This window comes from Dama dama, chromosome 16 (genome assembly GCF_033118175.1).
Source record: "Dama dama isolate Ldn47 chromosome 16, ASM3311817v1, whole genome shotgun sequence".
NCBI classification, from domain to species: domain Eukaryota; kingdom Metazoa; phylum Chordata; class Mammalia; order Artiodactyla; family Cervidae; genus Dama; species Dama dama.
The window spans coordinates 16,869,351-16,896,705 of NC_083696.1; the positions used below are offsets into that span (position 1 = coordinate 16,869,351).

Here is a 27,355-nt window from a genome sequence, read left to right on the forward strand (position 1 = left end):
ACCCCAATTTTGGTAAGAATGGAAACGGGCTGCTTTTGTACCTTGACTTGAGTGCTTGTGTCACTTGAAAATCATCATTTAAAACCAAAAGCACTGACTGTGGGTTTATAAACGACAGAACAGAATACATGCAAATGCATATGGTGACTCAAAGACAGCACAGGACTGTTGTGGATTCACCACGGGAAGACATCAGAACTCGCATGCAAACAGAGATGACAGCACACAAAGTGTAGAGAATGACATGCCATGTTCGTGACCAGAAAATTACCAAACATAGACAGAGATCAGTTAAATTAAATGCTACACTTCCTTGTGTCATCTATGTATTTCAGGACCAACTTCTCTGATGTTTGTTTTGGCCAACAAGTCAGATGGTATATTATCTTTTTCTAGTTTTTTCTCCTCTAAAACTCCAAGATATGGTCTGACTCTATAGAATAATATCCTGAAGACCACTGAAGTCAAAATTCCTGGCCTTACTTCTCAACTGGGGTCAGGAGTCTTGATTTAGAAGCTCTTCAAAAAGGAGCAAAGCTTAGTTGAGTTATTTAGCCAACTCCTATACCCACCCCAATGTGATAAAATCTTGACTGAAAAAATCTCAAAACAAAAAACTGAGAGGATTTAACCCTTGCAGAGGGAAATTCATTTCTGAAATCATAATTTATCTCTAATTATTTAAAGTCTTGTTTCACAAACAAATGAATAAAGATCTTAAACCTCAAAAAGAAAACTATTCTAATAAAAAATGAAATTCCAATGACTTAACAACATTATTAGCACTACATTTTTAGGCTTGGATTTTTTTTTCTTGGTTCAAGTATTCAACTATTTGAGAAATCAAATAATTTTTACATAAGGCTAGACTAATAGTCAAGTTTTCTTGGGCCATTTGCAAAGCCAACTAAATGGTTGGGATCTGTGACTAGGTAATGTTATTGAGGTACTCACATTTGCAATAAATGTACAGGAACCAAAAACAGATGGGAGCGTTTCAAATATCACAGAAATAGCTTTTCATATGGACAGCATTATTTCAATTGAGTCAAGTACTACCTAAGCAAAAAGAAAATACTCTCTAATGACAAGACAGAAATACAGCTAGTCTTCTCAATGACTATAATTGGTGTTAACAGGCATAAACACTCATTTTACATATATAACGAAATAGTTCTTTGGTTCCTACTACAGTTTACTTCTCCCAACTAAAAAAGTCTATAAATTCTGATACGGCTACATACAGTTCTAGGGTAATATAGGGAACTTACAACTTGAAAATCACATTTGTTTATTTATTTTATTACCTATTTATTGACCAAAAAACTCAATGGCTAACAAGTGGAGATTTCCTAGTTTTTCCAGCAATACAGTAACATTAATTGTAGCAATGAAAAAAATTATATAATCCAAATGTAACCTATCAGAAATTTATGTTTTTTGATGGAAATATATGAGAATATATAACCTCTTTTTATAAAAGCAAGTAAGCCTTTTGGAATCTTAACTAAAAACAAAGGGGTGCTGACTCATTAAAAGAAGCCTCCTATTATCATACTAAATGTTATTATAGACTTAGTAACCAAAATTTGGGAATATACCAGTTTTCTCCAATGAGAGAAAAAGAAGGAAAATGAGTTTCAGATTTATATATATATATACCTTAAAAAATCTGTGTATACTTGTAACTATACATAATCTGAAACAATCATTTTGGCTATGGGAAGTTAAACAATTTACAAGTATCCCCAGCAGTATTCATATTTTGGTTAAAAGAACAGTCTTCTACTGCAATACTATGTAATAGCTAATAATGAGAAAAACAATTACCTAGTGATAACAAGCAAAGTCCCAATATAATTTCTTTGCTGGTCATTACTCCACTAATCAGCCTGTGTAAGACACTATTGTCACTGACAAAGGTGATCAGGGCCTCTGCAAACTTGGCATAGCAGGAAATGTTCACAGGAGCACAGCGATGGAAGAATGGAATAGGTGCACTGGTGACACAAGAAAAAAAAAATCAGAAAAAAAATTACTCCTACTTAATATAAATGCCACATCAAACACACAAATGAAAGGTGAATATGGCTGCAATACACTCCACCCTCCGCACATCATATGGGAGCTAAGAGCTGTGAGCTTAATGCTATGAAGATGACTGTCATGGGGCGTGATGCAAATCTTACCACAAGCTTATCAAAGAGGGTGGAGTGCATATTCCAACAGAAGACATTACCCTCCCCTTCTGAAAAGAAACACACACACATATACACACATACACAACTACCAAAAACAAAACCAAACACTTAAACTCCTCAGCCTACACATCTATCAATCAAGAGGCAGATGACAAAACTTACAAACATATACTTTATTGAACTGAAAATTATTTTTTGCCATAAGCTATTTAAAAATTAAAAAAACATATACTTTTGCTTGAAATGTGCCACCATTAATAGAATATTTGCTCTATCAGAACAACATACAAAACCTTAGATTAAAAAAGGTATTTGATGCACCAGCTTAATAACTCATACAAAGTAGTCATACCAAGACATCAACATACAGCAGAATATGCAGCTGTTTGAAACAATTACTATGAATGCTAGCATATGGAAGAACTTATAACAATACAAGGGAAAGAAATGAAAAGCTTATATCTAATGTGATGATTACATCTATGTACTAAACATCTAAGAATGAGAACAGGGGGAAAACTCTAAAGAAAAATCTCTGCTTTGTTATAGCCATGGGATTATGAACTATTTTCTTTTCTTTTTATATGTTATTATTATTGGATTACTTGTGTCCAAAAAAGAATCAATTAACTGTAGCTCTTACTTGTGAAGGAACATAGCTATGTATTAAGTGTGGTAGAAGTTTGTTATAACATGGTTCTATTTTAGCTTCTGAGAGCATGTGTATATCTAAATAATGAGAGATTTTAAGGAAAGCTCTATGAACATGCCCTCAGTTGTGATTTGTTTGAAATCTAAAAGAGCCCAGATGTGTCCCTATGCACAACACATATTTACACGTGCATTAAGTTAAAATTTAGTCATTACTACCATGAATCCCACATTTTCAGAGTTATGTATAGGACTATCAGTCATAGTTCTAATATAACTTTTTTTGACTGGACTAATGTAAGTGTGTTCTCATTCTTGATTGGTACTGTATTTTGGTCAAATTAGTGAACAGATTACATGGTTGAGCACCAAATCCCGAAAGTCTCTAATCTCAGCAAAGCAACGTTGTATGATCTGAAGCAAAATACTGTTTTTGTTTCCTTCCTCAAAAAACAATGTTTCTTTTCAAGTAAGAATATAAGTGAACTATATATTGATTTTCCTTAAACGTGGTACATGAGCACCACTGAGAATAAGAAGAAACAACATCTTCCATGCTGTTAAGCTTTACGGAGCAATAAAATAATGTAATTTTAAAGATCTAGCCTTACCTTACTTATGCTTTAGAGTAAAATATATCCAAAAATGACAATGATAGGCATGCTTATTTTTAAAAAACTGCCTCCAAATACAAATGTGGGTGTATTTGTATATACCTCCAAAATGGTGTTGGTGAAAAATAATGCCAAAGATTTGATATTTTGACACTAACTGCAGAAAGCCAGAGCATTCTGAGTAATGCTTGAATTACAGGTACTTAAGTCACCATTTTTGGACCAAAAGTTGTTTCATTAATGAATTGAAAATATATTAAATTATAGACTGCTTTTAGATAAAATAGATTTAGTTAGAAGTATTATAAGAATCAAAAAACATTAACAAGTTCTTACTCAGTGGAGACTAACCTGGGACAGAAACCTTTAAACTAACCACTGTGTTGTGACCTACAACTGCTTTTTTCCTGATACTGTCCTTGCCAGGTTAATGCTCCTGTCTAAGCACTTCTAACCATATTTTAAGCCTGGTTTTCTATCCTTCAAAACGAAAGTCCTCTCTGGTCTATGAATATCTACATCTTTATCTGCTTTATTTATTATCCTAAAATCTCTGATGTCAACTCTGTTTAACTCACCTGCCTCCAACCTTGAACATAAAAAACACCCACCTAGGAACACTGATGTTCTGTTTGTAATATCCACCAATTGTCTTGGTCTTACTCCCATTTTCCTTTTTCCTGTCACACACCCATAAACCTCACACTCTGTCAAGAAGTGGCTCCTCCTAAATCTCCCATATCCTAACAGGATGTTGATATATTTTTATACTCAGAGAGAGATACACATCATCTCCAAAACGGAATGGAACTTGTGACAAAGAAAACTGGACTTGGGTTCAGAAGCCCTGGGTGATTCTCCTAACATTATACGGCTGCAGGTCACTGTGTCTTTCTGCTTCTCTGCCCCTCCACCTGTCAGCCGAAAGGGTAGGAGAAAGTTCTCTGTAAGTCTTTTCACATCATCATCATCATCATGCTACTCATAAATCAATGATTCTAAATTAATATAAGCAGGATGCCCAGTAGCTTTAGCTTTTTTCTGCTTTTCAAACTTATAATGAGGATAGCTGATTTGAAAAGGGAAGAGTTACAGTCTTAAAATTCTAAGCCTTCATTTTTATTTAAGAGGAAAAGCTGAGTGATATCAGCTCTGAACTTATCCTTTCAAGTCATTTGTATACTGTATATAAACACTTGGTCAATTAGAAAGAATACTTTTGTAAGTATCTTTCAAAGAAGTGGAATAAACTAACAACAGTTTGTTGCCTTATAATTCAATCTACGTGAGTTAAAAAAAATCTGACAGCTCTAAATTTAAAGGTATAGAAATAGCACAAGCTGATTAACTACTCGTCTATCTGATGGTCAAAATGGTCAAAATCTGTTCTTGTGGTAAGGAATAACAGGTAAATCTAGTGTTACAGAATAAAAGAAAAAGGCAAACAAAAGAGAAGATAACATTTGGACACAACAGCAAACATGAAATTAAATATTTAGCTTCAAAGTAAAAAGTATTAGATTCCTCTGTCACTCTTTTTTCTCAATTCAACTCTTTCCCAAACAAAAACAACTTGACCAGTCACAAGTTTTTAATACTTGAATTGCTTTACTGTTTAAAAATTCTAAGTAATCATGGCATTGAAATGGTTTGTCTTATATTTTACCACTTAAATCCCATGTGATATAATGAATTTAAGATGAGCTATCTGATTTTGTGTATCTCTCAGAAAAATTATACTTCTGAGAACCTAGTACATGAGATCATTTCTACTTTAGTGTCTAACCCAAATGGCACACTCTGTGCTTCTTAATTAAGAGGAAAGGCATAAAGAATTCTGTTTATAGAAAGTTTTCTACCTTTTAAAGCCCACAGAGCATTGAATCTTTAAGAAGTCAATGTCATCCCATTAGGAACTAACTGATGCTGTTTAACATTAGTGAAACATTAGTCAACAAGAACAAATGAATTTATAATGAGTCTTTTAAAGATTTTTTAAATTAGTCACTCATAGGAAAACTGTATCTTACCTTGGCAAATATATTGCCATTTATCTGCCTTTAAGTCCAGATTATCACAGTTAATGAGCTCCCTCAAAGTATGATGACAAACAATGCCTAATATCTTTTGTCCATATGCCTTCCTTCATAAGACAGAAGTCTGCACCTCACACAACTATTTTAAACCTCCAGGTTATAAATAAGCCATTACACTTGATTTCTAATTAAATTTTATTTAAGAAAGAAAACAATGTAAAAAAAAAAAGAGTTCTGGCAATATCTCTATAGCATAGCAAAGGCAGGAAATAAGTAATCAAGAATCTAATGGCACTATGCAGTGATGTTCACACGTTTCATTTTATTTCTTTTCTCTCCTCTTTCATCTCTATACTCCCTTATAACCCCTTCAAACTAACTGTGTTATAGACTTTACAAGATCTTAAATTCAAATTCTGATTCTCAACAGTTAGTTGTGTGACTTTGAGCAATCTATCTAACCTTTCTCTTATAAGGGACAATATCCTTACAGGCTCTTCAGAGGGGTCAATGAGATAACACAAGAAACTTAAAACAGTGCTTGACACCCAATAGATGATTTATAAATGCTAATTCACCTTGATCCTTCACTTAAAAAAGATAGACAGTATTTTTTTAATGACTATTAGTTTCTTATTTCTGTATCATGTTAATTCTCCAACACCTAGTGTTCTTTCTGGTATCTGAAAGTATCAAAATAAATGTTTGTTTGATGAATAAACTGAAGTTAGGAAATCTGTTTCTAGTACTGCAGTTTTCTCTAGCTATATGCAGAACTTTAAGCATTATAAATATATAGGCTGTCTAGAACTCCCCATGGCTACCATGTTTAGCACATCACCAACAAAGTTCTGAATTTGGATACAATATGGCCTTTTCTAGGCACTGGTTTGCAAAATTCAAAAGCTCTTAGGAAGAGTAACCACTTGGGAATTGTGTGGCACTGGTGTTTTACTGCAAATTAGTTTACCACTGTTTTTCTTTAAAATAGACACTAACTTTAGCTGCAGAAAGTTCCTGAGTACCCAGGAAGGATGAGGAGGTAGGAAGGTTCTAAACATTGATATAGATAATACTCTGAGCCAAACACCAAGCACAATAACGTATGTTTAACACATAATATCTTATTTAATTCTTATAGCAATCCCATGCAAGAGGTATTGATATTCCCACTTTATATATGAGGAAACTTGGTTTACTAAGAGCTTAACAGACTTTCTTATGCTAAGGGCCATTTGTCTGCATCACAGGTTTGCCCAGGGTTAGTCAAAAGTGTTAGTACATATAAAAGAATCAATCAAAGTATAGTCCCTACTCTTTTTAAGGACAGAGAACAGATCTTACTCGTCATTGGAGATTTGGTATCTAATCTATGTGTGAAACAGGGTAGTGACCTAAATTTTTTATTAAACAAATTTATTGTTTTCTGATCCTTTCACTTTGCTTGCCAGATACTAGATTTACTATGTACAAGGTCTTGATTTGCCTTCCTTCTGCCAACTGTTTCTCCTCATTTACTTTCCAAAAAGGTGAGTTCAGACAAAAGTGATAGACTGTGAACTACTAAGATAAGTAAAACATGAGGATCTTTAAATAAAAGTATAAACATTTATATAAACAGTTTTCAGACAGTATAGATTCATCATTGCCTCTTGGATTACTAAGACATTAGTGGATAACCATGTTACCAAGCCTGTCTATCTCTAACATTCAAGCCCCTAATTCTATGTTTTCTGTCCTACTGAATGCCCTTAGGATGCTGTACATGAGACGTCCATGAGTATACAGCCAAGACTGGATCACCCAGCATAACCAGGAACAGGCAGTCCTCAACATGGTGGAGTCAGAGGTCAGAGGTGCAGGAGGATATGCAGTATGAACTGCCCTCTACCCTAAACCCACCTATATTATACTAGAGCAGGCAACTTCATTCTCATATCACGGCTTTCTCATACCTATTGTAATATATTTATGCCTTAAAATAATGACTCTATACTCAAATATGCATTTAAAATAGGCGTTAGCAGTTGAATAGATAAGAGAACAGAGCTTTTCTTGTTTTTACATTGATAATTTTCTCTATTCAAAGAATTTCTTTTCTTTACTGTCACAGCCTCCCTAATGTTCTCAATTTTCATGAATGGAGTCTCCCTACCTATTGCTCTAAGCGGTAATTTGTAGGTCCTTCCTATTTAGTATCTTTTAAAACAGTCCCACTGTTTTTATGTCTGTAGGCTTTAAATTTTAATTTCAATAGCAACTTGACAAAACTAAAAGAGCAGAAAATCAATTAAACTGATATGTCCTTGTCAACTTTTCAACAGAAAATTTCAAATTCAAGTTAATGAAGCATAAGTAATACCCATAAGTCAGTTGAAGGAAAGGAAACATAAGAATTTTAACCAATAGCTTGCTATAATATACTAAGATACAATAAAAAGTGGTTTTGATTCAGTATCCCTGGAAAATACTCATGTCATACATGGTTAGTGATATATGCTAAGGTTCTTAACATCAGACATGCTCCAAATACTATATACCTAATTCTGAGGATATATTCTACAGTGCTTGAGAATCTATTTCCTTTTTTAAAAAATCAATTTATAATTTTAAAATTTGACTTACTTAAAACTACTATGAGATCTGTCCAAAAAAAAAAAAGAAAAGATAAAAGAAATATCTAAGGAATTCCCTGGCAGCCCAGTGGTTAGGACTCCATGTTCTCACTGCTAAGGGTCTGGGTTTGATCCCTGGTCAGGGAACTAAAACCCCAGAAGCCCAAACCTGTGTGACATGGCCCAAAATTTTAAAATTCTTTCAAATAAACAATATTTCTTGTTTCATCTTTGTACCCATTACATATAGTAGGTACTTAACAATAAATGTTGATTAAGACAGTTTATTACAGAGAAAGTACCTAAAGGATATAGCCAGAAATAAAGTATGGAGACTAATCCCTGGCATATTTTTAAATTTATAAAGGTAATTTAAAAATAATACCAGTTAGGATTATCAACTTCAAAGAAACTTCAAAGAAATCTTTTGAGACTGTGAGACCTGACTTCCAAATTTTGCTATAAGTTTTATAATATCAATAGCTTTCTATACTTGAAAACTATGACGTTAAAAAAAAAAGTGAGGGGGTCCAGTGGTTAAGCCTCTGCCCTTCCACTGCAGGTGCATTGGTTCAATCCCTGGTAGGGGAACTAAGATCCCACATGCCACTAGACGTGGCCAAGAAATAAAATAAATAAATCAATTAATTAAAAAAAAATTTTAACAGTGAGCCCCCCCAAAGAAATTTAAAGTACTTGAGAATGAGAAATGTTGTTTGCCTCTGTGTATCTGTGTGTGTGTGTGTACTTTAACATAATGTGAAATTCATGTTGTCATTTCTATTACTACTTTAAAAATTGTAAAAGTACTGAGACTGGGCAACAGGCATCATCAGGTCACTCTTTTCTCATAACATATACAGTTTAAAATCTACCTATAAAAGCAAAAGTCACAAGTTAATGAAATACAATAAAATTTACCTCGCTGGAACAGGTAGTTTGGGGCAAAGACCTTTTGCTCTTGATGATGCATATTCAGAAGGCTTTAGGTCATAGCTGCATAGTGCTGAGCCTGTTGAAAGAAAAGCTATATGTTAGCTAGCAGAACAGAGTCTGAATAAATTCTTTTATTAATTCATTTTAATTTTATTTTATAGGTTAATATTAACTCAACATATACAACTTTCAAACATTATAGAATTAATAAAAGTTTGATTTGGTCCAATAGTATCGATCCTCAATCATTTGAAACAGACTCTTCTCTGGAAACTTATACACAAAGTTTAATTAACAGTATTAGGGTAATAACAATAAATACTAGAGCTATCTTCATTGAGTGTCATATGTCAGGCCCTATATAACGTACATACACACACACACATATATTTTTATAAAGAGTCAACTTTTCATTGTAACTGACCCAACTCTGTCTAGGAATGTTTCACACAATGGAAAAAACTAACATGATAAAAATTCTCTTGAAGAAACCAAGAGTTTTTGCCAGGCCCAGTGCTTCTGGGGGTCAGGCTGAAACCAGCCTATTCGTGAGGCTGGTTCTGTTCCCCATGCAGGTTTCTCATCTCAAGAGAATGGTTGGGATGGGCAAAGGACCCGTTTCCTCCTCCCATCATGCTGTGAACTCACTGGTGAGGTGAAGTTCTTCTCATATATAAAAATTATATAATTTACTTTAACTTTACTAGGCAGGCATTATTAAGCCCACTTAACAGAGGAGAAAATAGAGGCTAAGAGACAAGGTAAATAACTGACAGCTAATAATCAGTAAAGCTGGGATTAAACTCTAGATCTCTTTGGCTACAAAACTCTTCAACTACATATGCCATCTCTCCTCCCTATGCTTTTCATTATGAAATATTTAAGATTGCTGCATATAGCACATAGTATTCAGATAATACATTACTTTTTTCTTATGTAACAGGCATGAGACAATAAATATAAATAAACTGAACTAACTGATCAATTGATCAAAGGAGTCTCAGTTTACAGATAGTTTAAAACAGCTTAAATTCAGTCTTAGATTGGTTATTTTCTGACTACATGGCCAATACACACATACATACATATATGGGCTTGCCTGGTAGCTCAGCTAAAGAATCTGCCTGCATTGCAGGAGACCCCAGTTTGATTCCTGGGTTGGGAAGATCTGTTGGAGAAGGGATAGGCTACCCACTCCAGTATTCTTGGGCTTCTCTGGTGGCTCAGCTGGTATCTGCTTAGAATCTGCCTGCAACGTGGGACATCTGGGTTCAATCCCTGGGCTGGGAAGATCTCCTAGAGAAGGGAATGGCTACTTACTCCATTATTTTGATCTGGAGAATAGTCCATGGGGTCACAAAGAGTTGGACACAACTGAGCAACTTTCACGTTCATATAATTTAGATGGATACAGTACACCAAATCCTTGATTAAGTCTTATTCAAACAACATGCTAATTTTACAATATGGCAACTATTATACTATAAGGTTCATTGTACAAAGACATTGTTAGCTAGGGACATTGAGGCTTTAGTTCTAATTTTGCTCAGACCAACTATATTATATCATGTAAATTGTTTGTATTTCATTACTGAAGTTCTTACTGGGTTACTAATTTGGGCAAATACTTTATTATTAAATACAAATAGAACAGCTTTGCATTTATATTACAGCAATAATGAGATTTTGCACTGTATCATCATGCAATATGTCTAAAATATAATGTGAAGGCAGATTTTAACACTGAATTAATTGTGAAAACATCATGTGAGGACATGAGAAGGAACTAGAATGGAATACAGAAAAAAAGATTTGTTGGGACAACAAAATGGAGAGGTTTATTTCATTTACATCTTGTACTCTCAATCAAAAGAATTGGAGAAAGCCACAAATCTACACTACATCAGTAATGCTGCCCCCAAACCAACTTGTTAAGTGTTTGAATATGTGGGTTTAGTAGCATATTTACATAAATACATGTAGCATCTATTTTATATAAAAATATCTCAGGTAATTGGGCAGTGTAAAATATTTTTAAAGAGATACTTGAAAGTTGCATGGCATTGTTCTTCAAGTTTCTACAGCTCTTAAGATAGACTCAATAGGAAACTAAGTTTCTAAAATTGTTTTCTATCTTTCTCTTCCATTTTAATGACTTAGTTAAGCATGAATATTAAGCATCTAACTTCTAAAATTAGGCTTTCATGTTTAAAGATAACACCACTAGATACTATTTATAGCAATTTTAGAGAAAATATGACAACCATGGCAAGCAAACACTTTAATTGTAAAATAGCTGGAGTCCTATTATAGAATTGCTCAAGAAAAAATAGCCACTGTGCCAGTAGCTGCAGGGCAAGCACCCAATGTGATCATCAACCTCCTGATCTGAACTGCCAACTTACTTCTTTCAGAGTCCAAGATGGAATTGATTTGCACAACGTGAAAGGCCCTAACTAAAGCATATTCTATCAGTGCTGTCAAACACACTGCTCCATTTGAATTCAGTGAACATAATCTTCATCCCCACCCTTTTCTCACTTTAAAAAAGGAGGTCAGCAGGTGCAACAGAGTTCAATTTTATAAAGACTTTCCCAGGATAATGCTCAATGAAAGGATAATAGCCTTATCTCTGAGGTATTCTGGGACAGAGGCCAGTACTAAATAGATCCTGTACTAAATAGATTAAAGGAAAAAGATCTTTACAGTGTGCTGGTAGTAACAATCAGAAGAAACCTTATATTGCTTCCTACTCAAAGGACTGATGGACAGAGAAGCCTCAATGAAGAACATTAAAACAACCCAGAGATGGCCAATGTTTTACAATTGCTTCTCTTTTCATGTGTATTGCTAATGTATTTTTAGTGAACTCTTAAGGTAGTATCTATTTTATTTATTTTTTTTAGTAGTAGAAGTATAAACAATAGTAGAAGTATGACATAAGATGTTTGGTTATAAACAGCAAGACAATATTTTTCTTCTAATGCAAAAAACAGGGAAAAACCATGCTAGAGTAATGAAAAATCTAAAGCAAAGAACAAAAGCTTATCAAAACCACATCAGAGGCAATCCATGCAACTCAGCCAATGTTATTCAAAGGCCATCAGAATGAATGATCTTAGGAACCTAACTTGGGTATATAAGCATTTATCTTGGTAAACAGTTGCTATAGTTCCCAGAATGCTTAACTACTACAATATTTCAAATGCCTTATAATAGTTAATTATTTATTTTTTAGCTCAATATCACTTATAACAACTCCACTAAGAGGTATGTTCCCATCACCATGCTCCAAACATTACAGATGAAAAACAGTAAGTCATATTTCCAGGGCCTTTTAGGAGATCACCGACAAACTAACAAATAGAATTCTTTTCCTGTAGCCCACAACGCTTCTTCTGTGTTTTTCCTAATAATCATATCAGACAAATATTCAACATGCTCCTGAGAAAAAAATGTATATGCCACAGACACTGCGAAGATAATATGTTTGAAAAACATTTTTTTCCCATTACCCACTCTCTAAATCTGCTCTGCCTCCTCCCGTTTTAAATCTACCCTAGGTAATGGCTCCACCATTCATAAAATCCCCAAGATGAAGTATGGAAGTCATTCTGTATCTTCTTTATCTACATCTTCCATTTACGTCTTCTCATACTATTCAAGACATTCAAGATACCAACTCCTGACAATCAGACCTTTCTATGTTATTTTTTAAAAATAATTTTTATTTATTTATTTATTTTTGACTGCACTAGGTCTTCATTGCCGCACACAAGCTTTCTGTTCGCTGCGATGTGCGGGCTTCTCATTGCTGTGGCTCCTCTTGTTGCAGAGCACGGGCTCTCGGGCACTCAGGCTTCAGTGGCTGCTGGGCACAGGCTCGGTACCTGTGCCCACAGGCTCGGTTCCTGTGCCCACAGGCTCAGCTGCCCTGCAGCATGTAGGATCTTCTCAGATCGAACCTGTGTCTCTTGCGTTGGCAGGCGGATTCTTCACCACTGAGCCACCAGGCAAGTCCTAGATCTATGTTATTTCAGACCATCATGATGTCTTATTGGGTCAGCTAAACTACTCTCTCAGAGAGCTTCTTACCTCCATCCTGCACACAACCTTCAGAATGATTTCTGTAAATTTAGGATTAGTTTATTACACCTCTGCCCTCAGGACAAATTTCAGACTCCTTGGCTTCAAGGCCCTCCTAAGGCAGGCCTCTACCTAAAACCCCAGGCTCATTAACAAACTACTTATAATTCTTGCGGTTTCTCAAGCTTCCAGGCTTTTTCACAAGCTATTCCCTCTGCTTGAGCTGTCCTTTCTTAACTAGCATCTGAAAGAGTGTTCAAGTTTGAGGAGAATATCTACAAATTACAAGCTTTACCCCCTCCATCAATGCACCCAAGCAAAGCTATTTACTTCTTAGCTGTATTATAAAACACATATTTATTTTATAATTTTTTAGTTTACATATCATTTCTATCTTTAGAATGTGAGCTCTTTGAGAACTGGGACCTTATGCCTTCAAAATATCTGGAATTTCTATTTCCTGGCACACCGCGCTCAAGAGCCATCTGTTGAATAAAACAGACATCCTGATTAGCAGCAACAACAACAAAGAATTATTTTAATCTCTTATACTTTGGTGTTACATGTTATATATAATGATATACGCTTTTCACCATTCACTACAATGTATACTATCTAAAACAGGATTTCTAAACCTTGGTATTAGCACAATTCTCAGGCAGTTCTCGGTTGTAGGGAGCTGTCTTGCGCATTTGCAGGATGTTTATAAGCAGCCCTGGTCTCTGTCCACTAGATGCCGGCAGCCTCCTTGTAACCTCTCACCAACTGTGAAAACCAAAAACGTCTCCTGACACTACTAAACATCCTGGATGGGGGAGGCGGAGGAGGTGGCTGTGGCAGGTGCAAAAATCACCCTTAGTTAAGAAATACTAGTCTACAACAGCAAATTATTTAAAATAAAGAGTTGGCATTGGAGGCTAATTCTTATTTTAAAATTTTGTTTGATTTACTATCTCAATAACATTTGTAGGATACACCAAGAGGAAAAAAAATAGTCCTTAAAACACATGGCTTAAGTTCTGAGATGTCTGTGTGAGTAGGGTTGGCACAGGTGCACCAATGTGGAAGACTGGGAGATGGGGTCACACTTATCTGTGTTCCTATGGAAACTATTTGAATATTTGTTTTATATGGATTTTTATTCACTTTTCAAACATGCTACTAAAGGCTTCAACTGCTGAGCAAGCGTTTGTGGCTTGTGTATCAGCAGGATGGGCCAGAAGCTTAGTGTTGTGACCGGTTTTAACAAAAAGGAATAAAGGATCTTGACATAACTTGGCATTGGGAAAAAAAAAAAAAAGAAAAGAAAATAAAACACATGGCTTAGAAAATTGTAGTTAACAAAAAAGAAAATCTTTCAATGCAGAAGTTTTTGTTATTAAGAACAAATGACATGAATGTGAGTTCAGTGAATTTAATTCCTTTCTAAATAGGAAAGCATTCTGCATTTACTTGCCAGAAAAGAGCGAGACAATTTTCCAATTTCCATTTCTACTAACCAATAAAAAGGATGGACATATTTGCAATTTTCAAGAAGCACTATTAACTAGCTGGAGATATGGCATCTGTGATCACTACAGGCACATACTAGGTACACAATAAATATCTGCCGAGGGAATTAACTTTGGCCATCTTTGTACAAGACTCCGACTAGGTATTACAGAGGATAAAGAGAAGCTTGACTGTCTAATGCAAGTTCCTTACACATGGTGACTATACCTTTTTTTGTCTTTCTGTTAACATATTTAATGGGTACTAATTAATTATTTGTTGAATAAAGTAACTACTTAGAATTACATTACTAAATTTAAGAATTTCCCCCTCTTTTTAACAGTCAAGTCTCCCTTGATGATCTCTGATTTGGAGGCAATTAAATCAGTTGCTACAGTTGTTCATTTCACTCATTTATAAATGATAACCAATCTTTTGATATATTGTGGCCAAAAAGAATCCATACTAAGCAACTATACTCCAATAAAAGTTAAAAAAAAAAAAAGAATCCATACTAACTCTGTGGTTTAAGTTATAGTGTAACTGACTGGTAAAGAAGAAAAGGCAAACAATAATCTGATTGTCTATTCATACTAACTCTACACTCACCAACTAGATAACAATAATCAAAAGGCTTGTTAGTAGTCACATATTTTATCTGAATGGATCACATTCTCTCTCATAATTTTCAGCAATGATCGCTGAAAGCACCAAACTGCAAGGCTCACCTCAAAACGTGAACATGGCCCAAATGGCAGGTCATAAAGCTCTCTGAGCTTATACAAGATACAGTACACTGAAGAAGAACTCTTAAATAGGAGTGCTATAAATGGGACACAAAAGAAAAATAAGAAATTGGCCATTTTACTACAGTGTTAGGGGAAACACAATAATGTTGATACAACAGTTAGATAAGAGCAATACAAGGAATAATAAGGAATTCCATGTAAAATACTAGCACCAACTGAGAACAAGCAGTCAGCCCTCAATTTACAGGCTATTCTCATTTCTAAACCTTTGTTTAGAATTTAGACAGTATGTGGAAAGAATAAAATGACAGGCAAAGCATGGGCATGGCACACGTCACTGTGCCCAGCACAAACAGGGATCACAAAGATGCTGAAGCAAAACACAGAGTTTCGGTCTGATGTGCCTATTCAGACTCAAAGGCCCATGCTGAACATCAGGGACGGGGGAGTAAAGAGAACGGTGGACTATGGACCAGAGGCGGTGGTAGGACCAGAGTCAGAAGAGGGAGAGGATGAGGAAGAACATCTGAGCAGGTATCGTCTTCCCTTCCCTTCACCATCTGTCGTGGCTTGAGCCCAGCGCATGATCTGGCTGGGCTGAGATCAAAGTCTCATGTAAAGTTGAAGTCAGGGTCAGAGGGAGGGAGACGCCTTCCCCCTGCTACAAATGTATACATTATTGAGTTTTTCAAAATAATGATAATAAAGCAGGAAAGAAACTTGTTCATCAGAAACTGTAGGGAAGGAAAGTTGATGGAATCATGCTCTGCTGAAAAATAAGACCTCAGATGGGCGCTCTCACAAGATGGTTTTCGTTTCTTCCGTAGAGCATACGGTTAGGAACGAGGAAGAAAAAGAGGACTTAAGAAAAGAAAAGCATGAATACTCACTTGGAGTGTATGTATAAGAGAGACAAATAAATGAATAAGATGAATTATTTAGAGATGAATAAAAAGAACTGATTTCACAGCAATTCTAGTTAGACTGAAGCTAAACGGTTTACCTGCTGGTGGCAACTCACATGGATACAGAGTTGAGCAAAGGATAATGTGTTAAGAGAATGAGAAATTATTAAGTGGCAATAGAGATGAAGAGGGACATTCAGTCTATTATTCTTTCAAAAAACATGAATCATTGCTATGTGAGATCCTATATTAGGGCTTGGATATTCAGAGATAAATAGAGCATGATTCTGCCTCCAGGAAACTCCTGCACCACTGCAGCAAGATGATAAACAAAGCACCAAAGAAGTTTAACACTGAATCCTAATGGTATCTGGTACCTCTGATTTTTAAAGGCAATTGTTCAATGGTTTTATTCTCTAGCATCACGTATTTATGGTATTTGTGTCTGTATAAGCTACGGCCGCAAATAACGAAACGCACATTTATACATCTATCAACCAATTGATGTACAAAAACATACTTTATATTCATCTGAAATCTGTCTTTTAAAGCTCCCCGTAAAATGACAGTATCTCTACATAATTAATCTAATTTTCAGCTATTTCTTCCAAGCTTTCTATTCTAGTCAGACATATTTGACAGAAGTACTCCACAAACTTAAGTGTCCAAGAAAACAACTACTCTTTCTTGTCTAAAAGAAACAAAGAGCGGGAGAACTATCATTTGCCTGATAAATGCATTTCTTACAATACTACAGGAACTAAGAGCTTTTCCTTATACTGATTTCAAATAATTTGTAAAGGTACTAAAAGTTCACATGAATGGATGGTTAAGTGCTAAAAAGTACCTTCAGATGTTGTCATGGAAACTTAAAATTCTGAAAAGGATTTATATTATCTTTTCCTTTTGGTAAGAAAAAATGTTATTTTACCTTTCATTTTAAAATAAGTTTTTAAATTATCATTGAAAAAGTTACTACCCCAAACAGGATTCTTCTCTCTTTCATAAACTTTTAAATTATGGTAAAATACACATAACAAAAATTTTACCATCTTAACCATTTCTAAGTGCAGATTTCAGTAGCATTAAATACATTCACTACATACATACACTAAGTTTTCATTAAGTACATTATTGTGCAATCATTACCATCATCCATCTCCAGATCTCTTCATCTTGCAAAACTGAAACTCTTCATGTAGAAATCCGTAACTTCCCATTTCTCTCTCCCCACAGCTCCCAGAAACTACCAGTCCACCTTCTGCCCTTGTGGATTTGACCACTCTAAGTATCCCATTTAATAAGGGGACTCATACAGTATCTGTCCTTTTGTAACTGGCTTATTTCATTTAACCTAATATCCTCAAGGTCCATCCATACTGCAGCATGTGTCAGAATTTCCTTTCTTTTTAAAAAAAATTCTGATGAAAATATTAACATAAAATGTACCATAGTAAGCATTTTTTAAAAAGTGTATGGTAGTGCTAATTGCTGTGCAACAGAGCTCTAGAATTTTTTCATCTTGAAAAATTGAAATTCTATACCCATCCAACATCATCTCCCCATTTCCCATCCCCCTTAGCCTTCACAACCACCATTTTACCTTTCAAGAGTCTGACTATTTATTTATAATTGTATTTATTTATTTATGGCTATGCTGGGCTTCCCAGGTGGCTCAGTGGTAAAGAATCCGCCTGCCAACGCAGGAGACATTGGTTCGATCCCCGGGTTGGAAGATCCCCTGGAGAAGCAAACGGCAACCCACTCCAGTACTCTTGTCTGGAGAATCCCATGGACAGAGGAGCCTGGTGGGCTCCAGTCCACAGGGTCGCAGAGTCAGACACGACTTAGCGACTAAACAACAACATACCCATCCAACATCATCTCCCCATTTCCCATCCCCCTCAGCTCTCGCAACCACCATTTTACCTTTAAAGAGTCTGACTATTTATTTATTTATAACTTTATTTGTTTATGGCTGTGCTGGGCATTCACTGCTGCGCGAGCTTTTCTCTAGTTGCAGCAAGCAGGGGCTACTCTCTAGTTGCTTCTCTTGTTGTGTAGCGTGGGCTCTAGGGCACATGTGCTTCAGCAGTTGCTGCACATGGGCTCAGCAGGTGCGTTCACTAGTTGTGGCACATGGGCTAAGCTGCTTTCCAGCATGTGGGATCCTCTGAGATCAGGGACTGAACCAGCCTCCTGCATTGGCAAGCGGACTCTTCACCAATGAGCCACCAGGAAAGCCCCTGACTACTGAGTACTTCATCTAAGTGTAATCATGCAGCATTCGTCTTTCTGTGACTGCCTTACTTCACCTAGCATAATATCCTCAGGCTTCATACATAGTATAGTATATGGCAGGATTTCCTTATTTTTTAAGGCTGACTGGTATTCCCCTGTATGTATATACCACATTTTCTTTATCCATTCATCTGTCAATGGAAATTTAGGTTGCTTCTACCTCTTGGCAGCATAAGGCTGCAACAAACATGAGTGTGCAAGTATCTCTTTGATATCCTGTTGTCAATTCTTCTAAAAGTGGAACTTTTGGTCAGATAGCAATATAGCAATCTCTTTTTCTCCAAGACAATTTTTTTAAGAGCAGTTTTAGGTTCTCAGCAAAGAGAAGAAGGTACAGAGATTTCCCATAAATCTCACACCCCCACATATGCCTAGCCTCCACCATTATCAACATTGTCCCACCAGAATGGTATGTTTGATACAACTGATAAACCTACACTGACAAATCATAAGCACTCCAAAGTCCATAGTTTACATTAGAGTTCATCTTTGTGCTTTACATTCTGTTGTTGTCCAGTCACATCCGACTCTTTGCATCCCCATGGACTGCAGCATGCCAGACCTTTCTGTCCCTCACCACCTCCCAAAGTCTATCCAAGTTCATGTTCATTGCATTGGTGATGCCCATTCAGCCAGTTCATCCTCTGACGCCCTGTTCTCCTTCTGCCCTCAATCTTTCCCAGTATCAGGGACTTTTCCACTGAGTCAGTTTGCATCATATGACCAAAACACAAGAGTTTCAGTTTCAGCATCAGTCCTTCCAATGAGTATTCAGGGTCGATTTCCCTTAAGATTGACTGGCTTGATCTCCTTGCTGTTTAAGGGACCCTCAGGAATCTTCTCCAGCACCATAGTTAGAAGGCATCAATTCTTTGGCGCTCCGCCTTCTTTATGGTCCAGTTCTCACAACCGTACATGACCACTGGGAAGACCACAGCCTTAACTATACGTACCTTTGTCAGCAGAGTAATGTCTCTGCTTTGCAACACACTGTCTAGGTTTGTTCTTTCCTGCCAAGAAGGAAACGACTTCTGATTTCATGGCTGCAGTCACCATCCACAGTGATTTTAGAGCCCAAGAAAAGGAAATCTGTTAATACTTCCACCTTGTCCCCCTCTACTTGCCATGAAGTAATGGGTCCGGATGATCTTAGTTTTTTTTAATATTTAGTTTTAAGCCAGCTCCTTCACTCTCCTCCTTCACCCTCATCAAGAGGCTCTTTAGTTCCTCTTCACTTTCTGCCATTAGAGTGGTATCATCAGCATATCTGAGGCTGTTGATATTTCTCTCATCTATCTTGATTCCAGCTTGCAATTCATTCAGCCCAGCATTTCTCATGATGTTCTCAGCATATAAATGACAGGGTGACAGCAGAGAGCCCTGTTGTACTCCTTTCTCAATCTTGAACGAATCAGTTGTTCCAAACAAGGTTCTAACTGTTGCTTCTTGACCCCCCATAAAGGTTTTCTCAGGAGACAGGTAAGATGGTCTCATATTCCATCTCTTTAGGAGCTTGCCAGTTTATTATGATCCATACAGTCAAAGGCTTTGGCACAGTCGATGAAACAGAGGTAAATGGTTTTTTTGGAATTCTCTTGCTTTATGATCCAGTGAATGTTGAAAATTTGATCTCTGGTTCCTCTTCCTTTTCTAAATCCAGATTGGACATCTGGAAGTTCTTGGTTTGCATAATGCTGAAGCCTAGCATGCAAGATTTTAAGCATGATCTTACATGGGAGATGAGTGCAAGTATCTGATGTTTAGCACATTCTTTAGTACTACCCTCTTTGGGAACTGGAATGAGGATTGACCTTTTCCAGTCCTGTGGCCACTTTTGGGTCTTCCAGATTTGCTGACATATTGAATGCAACACCATGATGGCATCATCCTTTAGGGTTCTGAAGTTATACTGGAATTCTGTAGCATCTACTAGCCTTATTAACAGAAGTGCTTCCTAAGGCCCGTTTGACTTCGTGCTACAGAATGTCTGGCTCTGGGTGGCTGACCACACCATAGTAGTCATCCCGTTCATCTGGATCTTTTTTACACAGTTCTTCTGTGTATTCTTTCCATCTCTTCTTGATTTTTTCAGAGTCTACTAGGTCTCTACCATTTATGTACTTTATTGTGCCCTTTTTTGGGCAAAATGTTCACTTGATATCTCCAATTTTCCTGAAGAGATCTCTATAGTCTTTCCCCTTCTGTTGTTTTCTTCAAGTTTAATACACTGTTCATTGAAGAAGGCCTTCTTATCTTTCTGTGCTGTTCTTTGGAAATCTGCATTTAGTTGACTATGCCTTTCCCTTTCTCCCTTGCTTTTCGCTTCTCTCCTTTTTTTTCCTCTTCTTTCTTTAGCTAATTGTAAAACCTCCTCAGATAATCACTTGGCCTTCTTGCTTTTCCATTTCTTTGGGAGGGCTCTGTTCACTGCCTCCTGCACGATATTACAGACTTCTGTCCATAGTTCTTCAACCATACTGTTTACAAGTTCTAATCTCTTGAATCTATTTGTTACCTTCACTGCATATTCATAGGGGATTTGATTTAAGTTGTACCTGACTGGCCTAGTGGTTTCCCTCGCTTTCTTTAGTTTAAGCCTGAATTTTGCTATGAGAAGCTGATAATCTGAGCCACAGTCAGCTCCAGGTCTTATTCAACTTCTCCATCTTCGGCTACAAAAAATGTAATCAATTTGACTTCACTGGCCATTTGGTGATGTCCATGTGTAAAGTTGTCTCTTGCGTTTTTGAAAAGGGGTATTTGCTATGACCAGTGCACTCCCTTGGCAGAATTCAGTGAGCCTTTGCCCTACTTCATTTTGTTCTCCCAGGCGAAACTTGTCTGTAACTCCAGGTATCTCTTGACTTCCTACTTTTGCATTCCAATCCTCAATGATGAATACAACATCTTTTTTTTTTTTTTTTGGTGTTAGTTCTAGGAGGTCCTGGAGGTCTTCATAGAACTGATCAATTTCAGCCTCTTTGGCATTGGTGGTAGGGGCATAGACTTGGATTACCGTGATGTTGAATGGCTTGCCTTGGAAATGAACCAAGATCATTTTGTCATTTTTGAGGCTGCACCCAGGTACTGCATTTCGGACTCTTTTTTGTTGATTATAAGGGATACTACATTCCTTATATGGGCATGGAAAAATGTATAATGATGTGTATCCATTATTATAGTATCATACAAAGCATTTTCACTGTCCTAGAGATCCTCCTGGTTCCATTTTCTAAAAACCTCATATTGTTTTACACAGCAGACACACTATTTTACATTCCTACCAATGGTGCACAAGGCTTCCAATCTCTCCACATCCTCAACAACATTTGCTACATTCTGGGTTTTTGTATTTATAGTAGCCACCCCAGTGGGTATGAGGTGGTATCTCATTGTGGTTTCGATTTGCATTTCCCTTATGATAGTGATGTTCATTTAGTCTCTTTTCATATCCTTGTTATTGGCCACTCACACACTTTTTTTGCATAAATGTCTATGCAAGTCCTTTGACTGTTTTTTAATTAGGTTGTGGTTTTTTCTTGTTGTTGAGTTGTAGGAATTCTTTACATATTCTGGACATTAACCCCCTACCAGATACAAGATTTGCGAATGTTTTCTCCTATTCCACGGGTTCCCTTTCGTTCTGTTGATTGTGTGTTTGACTCATGGAAGTTTTAAATTTTGATGAGTTCAATTTATCTACATTTTCTTTTGTTGCGTGCGCTTCTGGTTCACATCCAAGAAATTATTGCCAAATCCAGTATCAGAAAGCTTTCTCTTATGTCTTCTTCTACGAGCTATGCAGTTTTCTCATACATTAGAGCTCTTTCATGGACTTTTAACAATTCTTTTACAGAGTCAGAAAGTTCCCATTTAAATCTATATATCTTTTAAAGATACACATCTCTGAAGTTAATGACTAAGAGGTATATATTTGAGGTCAAGAACTGTGTATTTTCTAACAGAAATAGAGATGTAATAGCAAATGGACACAGATAACAATAAAAATTATCTGCTCCTTCCAAATCAACCTGTACCTCCAGCTTTAGGTCACCAATCCAAAAAACAATATAGATTCTTTTAAGAAATTCAGAAATTTCAACTTAGGGATACTTTTAAAATTAAAGTGCTTAGGCCCCTACAAAAAAGGCTCCCTCTTGATTGCAATTTTATAGTTTTCTATTTATGTTTTTAAATTATTATCTTCTCCAACCTCCACTGCTGTGCTTTTTGATGTTGACATTGTTACTTTTTTAAATGCCTAATCTGCTAACTTATTTTGCAAACAGCTGCCTCAAAAGCCTAAGGGTGCCTTTATCACTAGGCACCAATCTAAGAGGTTTGTTTTCTAAAATAATGTTTATTCATTAACACTCCTGAGCAAGAACTTTGTGCAAGATACTATTGGTAATACAAAGCCGCAAAACTCACTGGAAGGGGCTTCTTAACAAGCCCTGTTAAGGCCATACTCAGGATCATTTTCACTTATAAGGACAGGGGTCTAGAAACAAAGCATGAAAACTCGGCATCCTGGAGCATCTTCCCTCAGCGGATCACCACAGCAGGCAATACAGCCAACAAGGAACTAGCTCTCTTCTGGCCTTCCAGATGATATGTCAGGATCAAGGACCAAAACTTACACCCAGTAGGTCCAAGAGAACACGTGAGAAAACAGTTCAATACTAGATCATAGTTTTGAATGCCAGGGTAAGACCCATAGACTTCGATTTTATCTTGTTACCATTGATTTCTGAATAGGAGATTAATAAGGAGTATTAACACAGCAGCAATATGTAAGTTCAGTAGAAGTTAGAGTTTGGAGACAGGAAAAGTATTATATTCCATTGGTAGAATAATAACAATGATGATGTAACAGCAGTAGCCAATCCTTTTTTTAAAACAAGTTATATTTGTCCAACACTGTTCTAATCATTTTTCATGTATTAACTCCTCATAACAATTCTATGAGGCACTTCAGGTACAGATACACCTGTTTCATAGATGGGGAAATTGAGGCATGGAGAGATTGAGTAACTTGCCCAGGGTCTCATAGATAATAAGTAGCAGGACCAACATCTGAACCCAGGCAATCTGGTTCCAGAGTCTATACAATTAACCATTCAATGATACTACCTCTCAGAGTACACTATATATGCCCACACTGTCTGATATTTTAGGAAAGCCCTTAAGGAATAACTCACTCTTCCCTGAAACCTGATGATAGAGCTGACAGTCCTGGTATTAGACTCAGCAAATCAATATATGTATGAGAGAATGAGATCTTAAAAAAGTAGTTGGTAACTGTTTATTCAGTGCCCACCAAGTACCCAGTACTCTTCATGCATCATCTCATTTAATCCTCAGTCCAACCTAAGAGAGGGCATTATTTGAAATCTACATTGTCTCAGATGAGTAAGTCTAGGCTCAGACAGGCTATACCTTCTGTCCTTCATTACAGAGCCAGTCAGTGACAGAAGCAGAATTAGAATCCAGATCCAAATCAGTCCCATGCTCTTCCTACTATCTGATGCTGACGGACAGGAATACCATTGGTCTGGAAGCCTCCATCCTGCTCCCTCAGAAGGCCAGCACCTCTATCTGAAACACTCTAAACTCTAGAACCAGGCTGATGTGTGTACAGTTATGTTCCCGGGCTATTTCTCCAACCAGTCAGAAGTGACACCAGTGGTGGGTGCCTGAGTCAGCTCTTGTTCAAGGCGAGAACTAGCCTGTGAATGTGGGCAGGACAAAGGCAACTCTCCGGATTCACGCACACAAAATACAAACATGAAACTTCATGGAAAAATACAAGCTTGAGGGACTATCACTATGCAGACTTCCTTGAAGAGAGGTTTTTAAAAAAAACAACATTCTCTGAAGAGAACTGCTGTGAGTCATATGGAGCTGAGGATAGCACATGGAGATTAGCAACCTAGGAGAAGAAAGCCAGAGTTCAGGAAATTGAATACTCTTGTTTTCTCAGGGAATTCCCAAATATTTAAGCTCAAGGTTTCTCATAACTTATTTCTTCGAAAAATGGTTAAGACATAATGTCTAATTAAAAAAGCAAAACACAAAATTATATATACAATTAACACACTGAAAAATGGTGGAAGTTTTTTGACTTCATTATATTTTTCTGAACTTTTCATATTTCCTATTGTAGATACATATTACATCCAGAGATAAAAATAAACTAATTGAAATACTTTGAACCTATACTTGGCGGGGGGGGGGGGGGCGGAGACCAAATTTCCCATACAGTAGTCTAATATTTCCCAAATACTCATACAGGCTACATCAAAATCACCTGAAACATTTGTAAAAAATACAAATTTTCAGGACCCAAAGACCTACTCAGTCAGAATTTCCCTGGGCAGGGCCCAGTAACCTGGTGTTTCAACAAGCTCCCTAAGTGACTATAATAATTTATAGCAAGGAAGTCCAAAAGTATCTTCACTTTTCTTTTTCTTTCTAAGGTTCTATGATGATTTATTTAATGCTAGGACAAATTCATATTGAAAGGCAAAAACATAATATTTAACAGTGACTGTGCTATAGACTTGGAAAGCCTAATGTCTCACCATTTATCTCTGCAAACTTCTGAACATCACTTATGGTTTTCAGTTCTTGTCTTGGACATGCTGCTACACACAGTGCTACAGACTTGATCTTCCGGTTTATCAAGTCCAGATTGCATGGATCCAAAAAGAATACATACCTAAAGCATGAAGAAAAATGTTGAGATATTATTTCACAAAACATAGTCTGGTTCACTGCATATTTGAATAAACCTAACAGCAAAGAACATCTCATTACATTCTACTTCACAAATTTAATCATACATGAACAAACATTTCATAAATCTAATCACATAGTGATTTAAAAAAAAAAAGTAACTGCTTATAAATATACTCTTAATAGTAGGGATGGAGGAACTACAGAACTCATTTTCAATTATCTATTTTTCTAATATTTAAAGTTTTGTAATGTGTATTTTGTAATCAGAAATGAACTATTTTAGGTTTTTAAAAAAAATAACTAGCTTTAGTTTTCTTTTTTTGACAAATTGTACCCCCCAAATTACTGCTATATAACATGAATTATACTTTATACATAAACTTTAATGAATACATAATCATATATAAAGCATATCATTATAAAAATGAACAAATATATACAAGGGTAGCCAAGATGACTAAGAAGACCCTGAACTTATCTCCTCATGTGGGCACACCAAAATGACAAGTATTTACAGAGCAACTATTGATGAGAATGACCTGAAAACTATTGATGAGAATGACCTGATGACTAGCAGAAAAGATTTTCCACAACTAAAGATATAAAGAAGGAATCACAATGAGATGAACAGAGGGGCGGAGAAATGGTACAGGCAAGATCCACACCCCTGGGTAGGCAACCCACAAATGGGAGAATAATCACAACTGCAGAAGTTCTGCTCAAGGAGAGAAGGATCGAAGCCCCATAATGGGCCCTCAGTCCAGGGACTCTGCACCAGGAAAACAAGCCTCCAGAATATCTAGCATTGAAGATGAGCAGGGTTTGTGCACAGGGGAGTCTTAAAGGACACACACAAAACCTCACCAAACCCCATATAAATGCTGCCTACAAAGGAGCACTTCAGATCTAAAGACAGATACAGACTGAAAGTGAGGGAATGGAAAAAGGGATTGCATGCAAATGGAAACAAAAAGAAACCTGGAGTAGCAATACTTAGAACAGACAAAATGGACTTTAAAACAAAGACTGTAGCAAGAAACAAAGAAGCATATTACATAATGATCAGGGATTGATCCAAGAAGCAGATATAACAATTGCAAATATACATGTACCCAACATACATATTTTGGGGGAAAAAATGTTAGCAGTAACAGAATATTTTCTTGGGCTTCAAAATCATTGTACACAGTGACTGCAGCCATGACTTTAAAAGACACTTGCTCCTTGGAAGAAAAGCTATGACAAACCTAGACAGTGTATTAAAAAACAGAGACATTACTTTGCTGACAAAGGTCTGTAGAGTCAAAGTGATGATTTTTCCAGTAGTCATGTATGGATGTGAGAGTTGGACCATAAAGAAGGTTGAACACTGAAGACTTTATGCTTTTGAACTGTGGTGCTGGAGAAGACTCTTGAGAGTCCCTTGGACAGCAAGGAGATCAAACCAGTCAATCCTAAAGGAAATCAACTCTGAATATTCACTGGAAGGACTGATGCTAAAACTGAAGCTCCAATACTTTGGCCACCTGATGTGAAGAGCCAACACATTGGAAAAGACCCTGATACTGGGAAAGACTGAAGGCAGGAGGAGGGGGGACGACAGAGGATGAGATGGTTGGATGGCATCACTGATTCAACGGACATGAGTCTGACCAAACTCAGGGAGATAGTGAAGGATAGGGAAGCCTGGCATGCTGCAGTCCATATGGGGTCACCAAGAAGCGGACATGATTGAGCGACTTTACAAGGTACCCAATACTTAAACACAAGAAGTAAATATTAGTAGACATTGAGAGAAATTGACAGTAACACAATAATAGCAGGGACTTTAACACCCTACTGACATCAATGGACCAAAAGTCAATAAGGAAACACTGGCCTTAAATGACACATTCAATCAGAACTTAACTAATATATAGAGACCATTCTATCCAAAAGCAGCAGAATACTCTTTCTTTTTGAGTGCACATAGAACGAAGTCTCAGATGGGCCACATGCTAGGCCATAAGGCAAATCTCGATAAATCTAG

General features: G+C 36.6%; 1 protein-coding gene across 3 annotated transcripts in view; it reads right to left on the bottom strand.

The window, feature by feature from the left end:
- Nucleotides 1-27,355, bottom strand: part of SLC44A1 (solute carrier family 44 member 1) — a 212,292-nt gene that overhangs the window by 88,112 nt on the left and 96,825 nt on the right. For all 3 annotated transcript variants that reach the window (XM_061163489.1, XM_061163488.1, XM_061163487.1), the window contains exons 4-6: nt 25,170-25,306; nt 9,039-9,129; nt 1,831-2,000 (exon numbers count right to left, since the gene is read on the bottom strand). In XM_061163489.1, the coding sequence (XP_061019472.1) occupies nt 1,831-2,000; nt 9,039-9,129; nt 25,170-25,306 (398 nt within the window). The remainder of the gene's footprint in view (nt 1-1,830; nt 2,001-9,038; nt 9,130-25,169; nt 25,307-27,355) is intronic.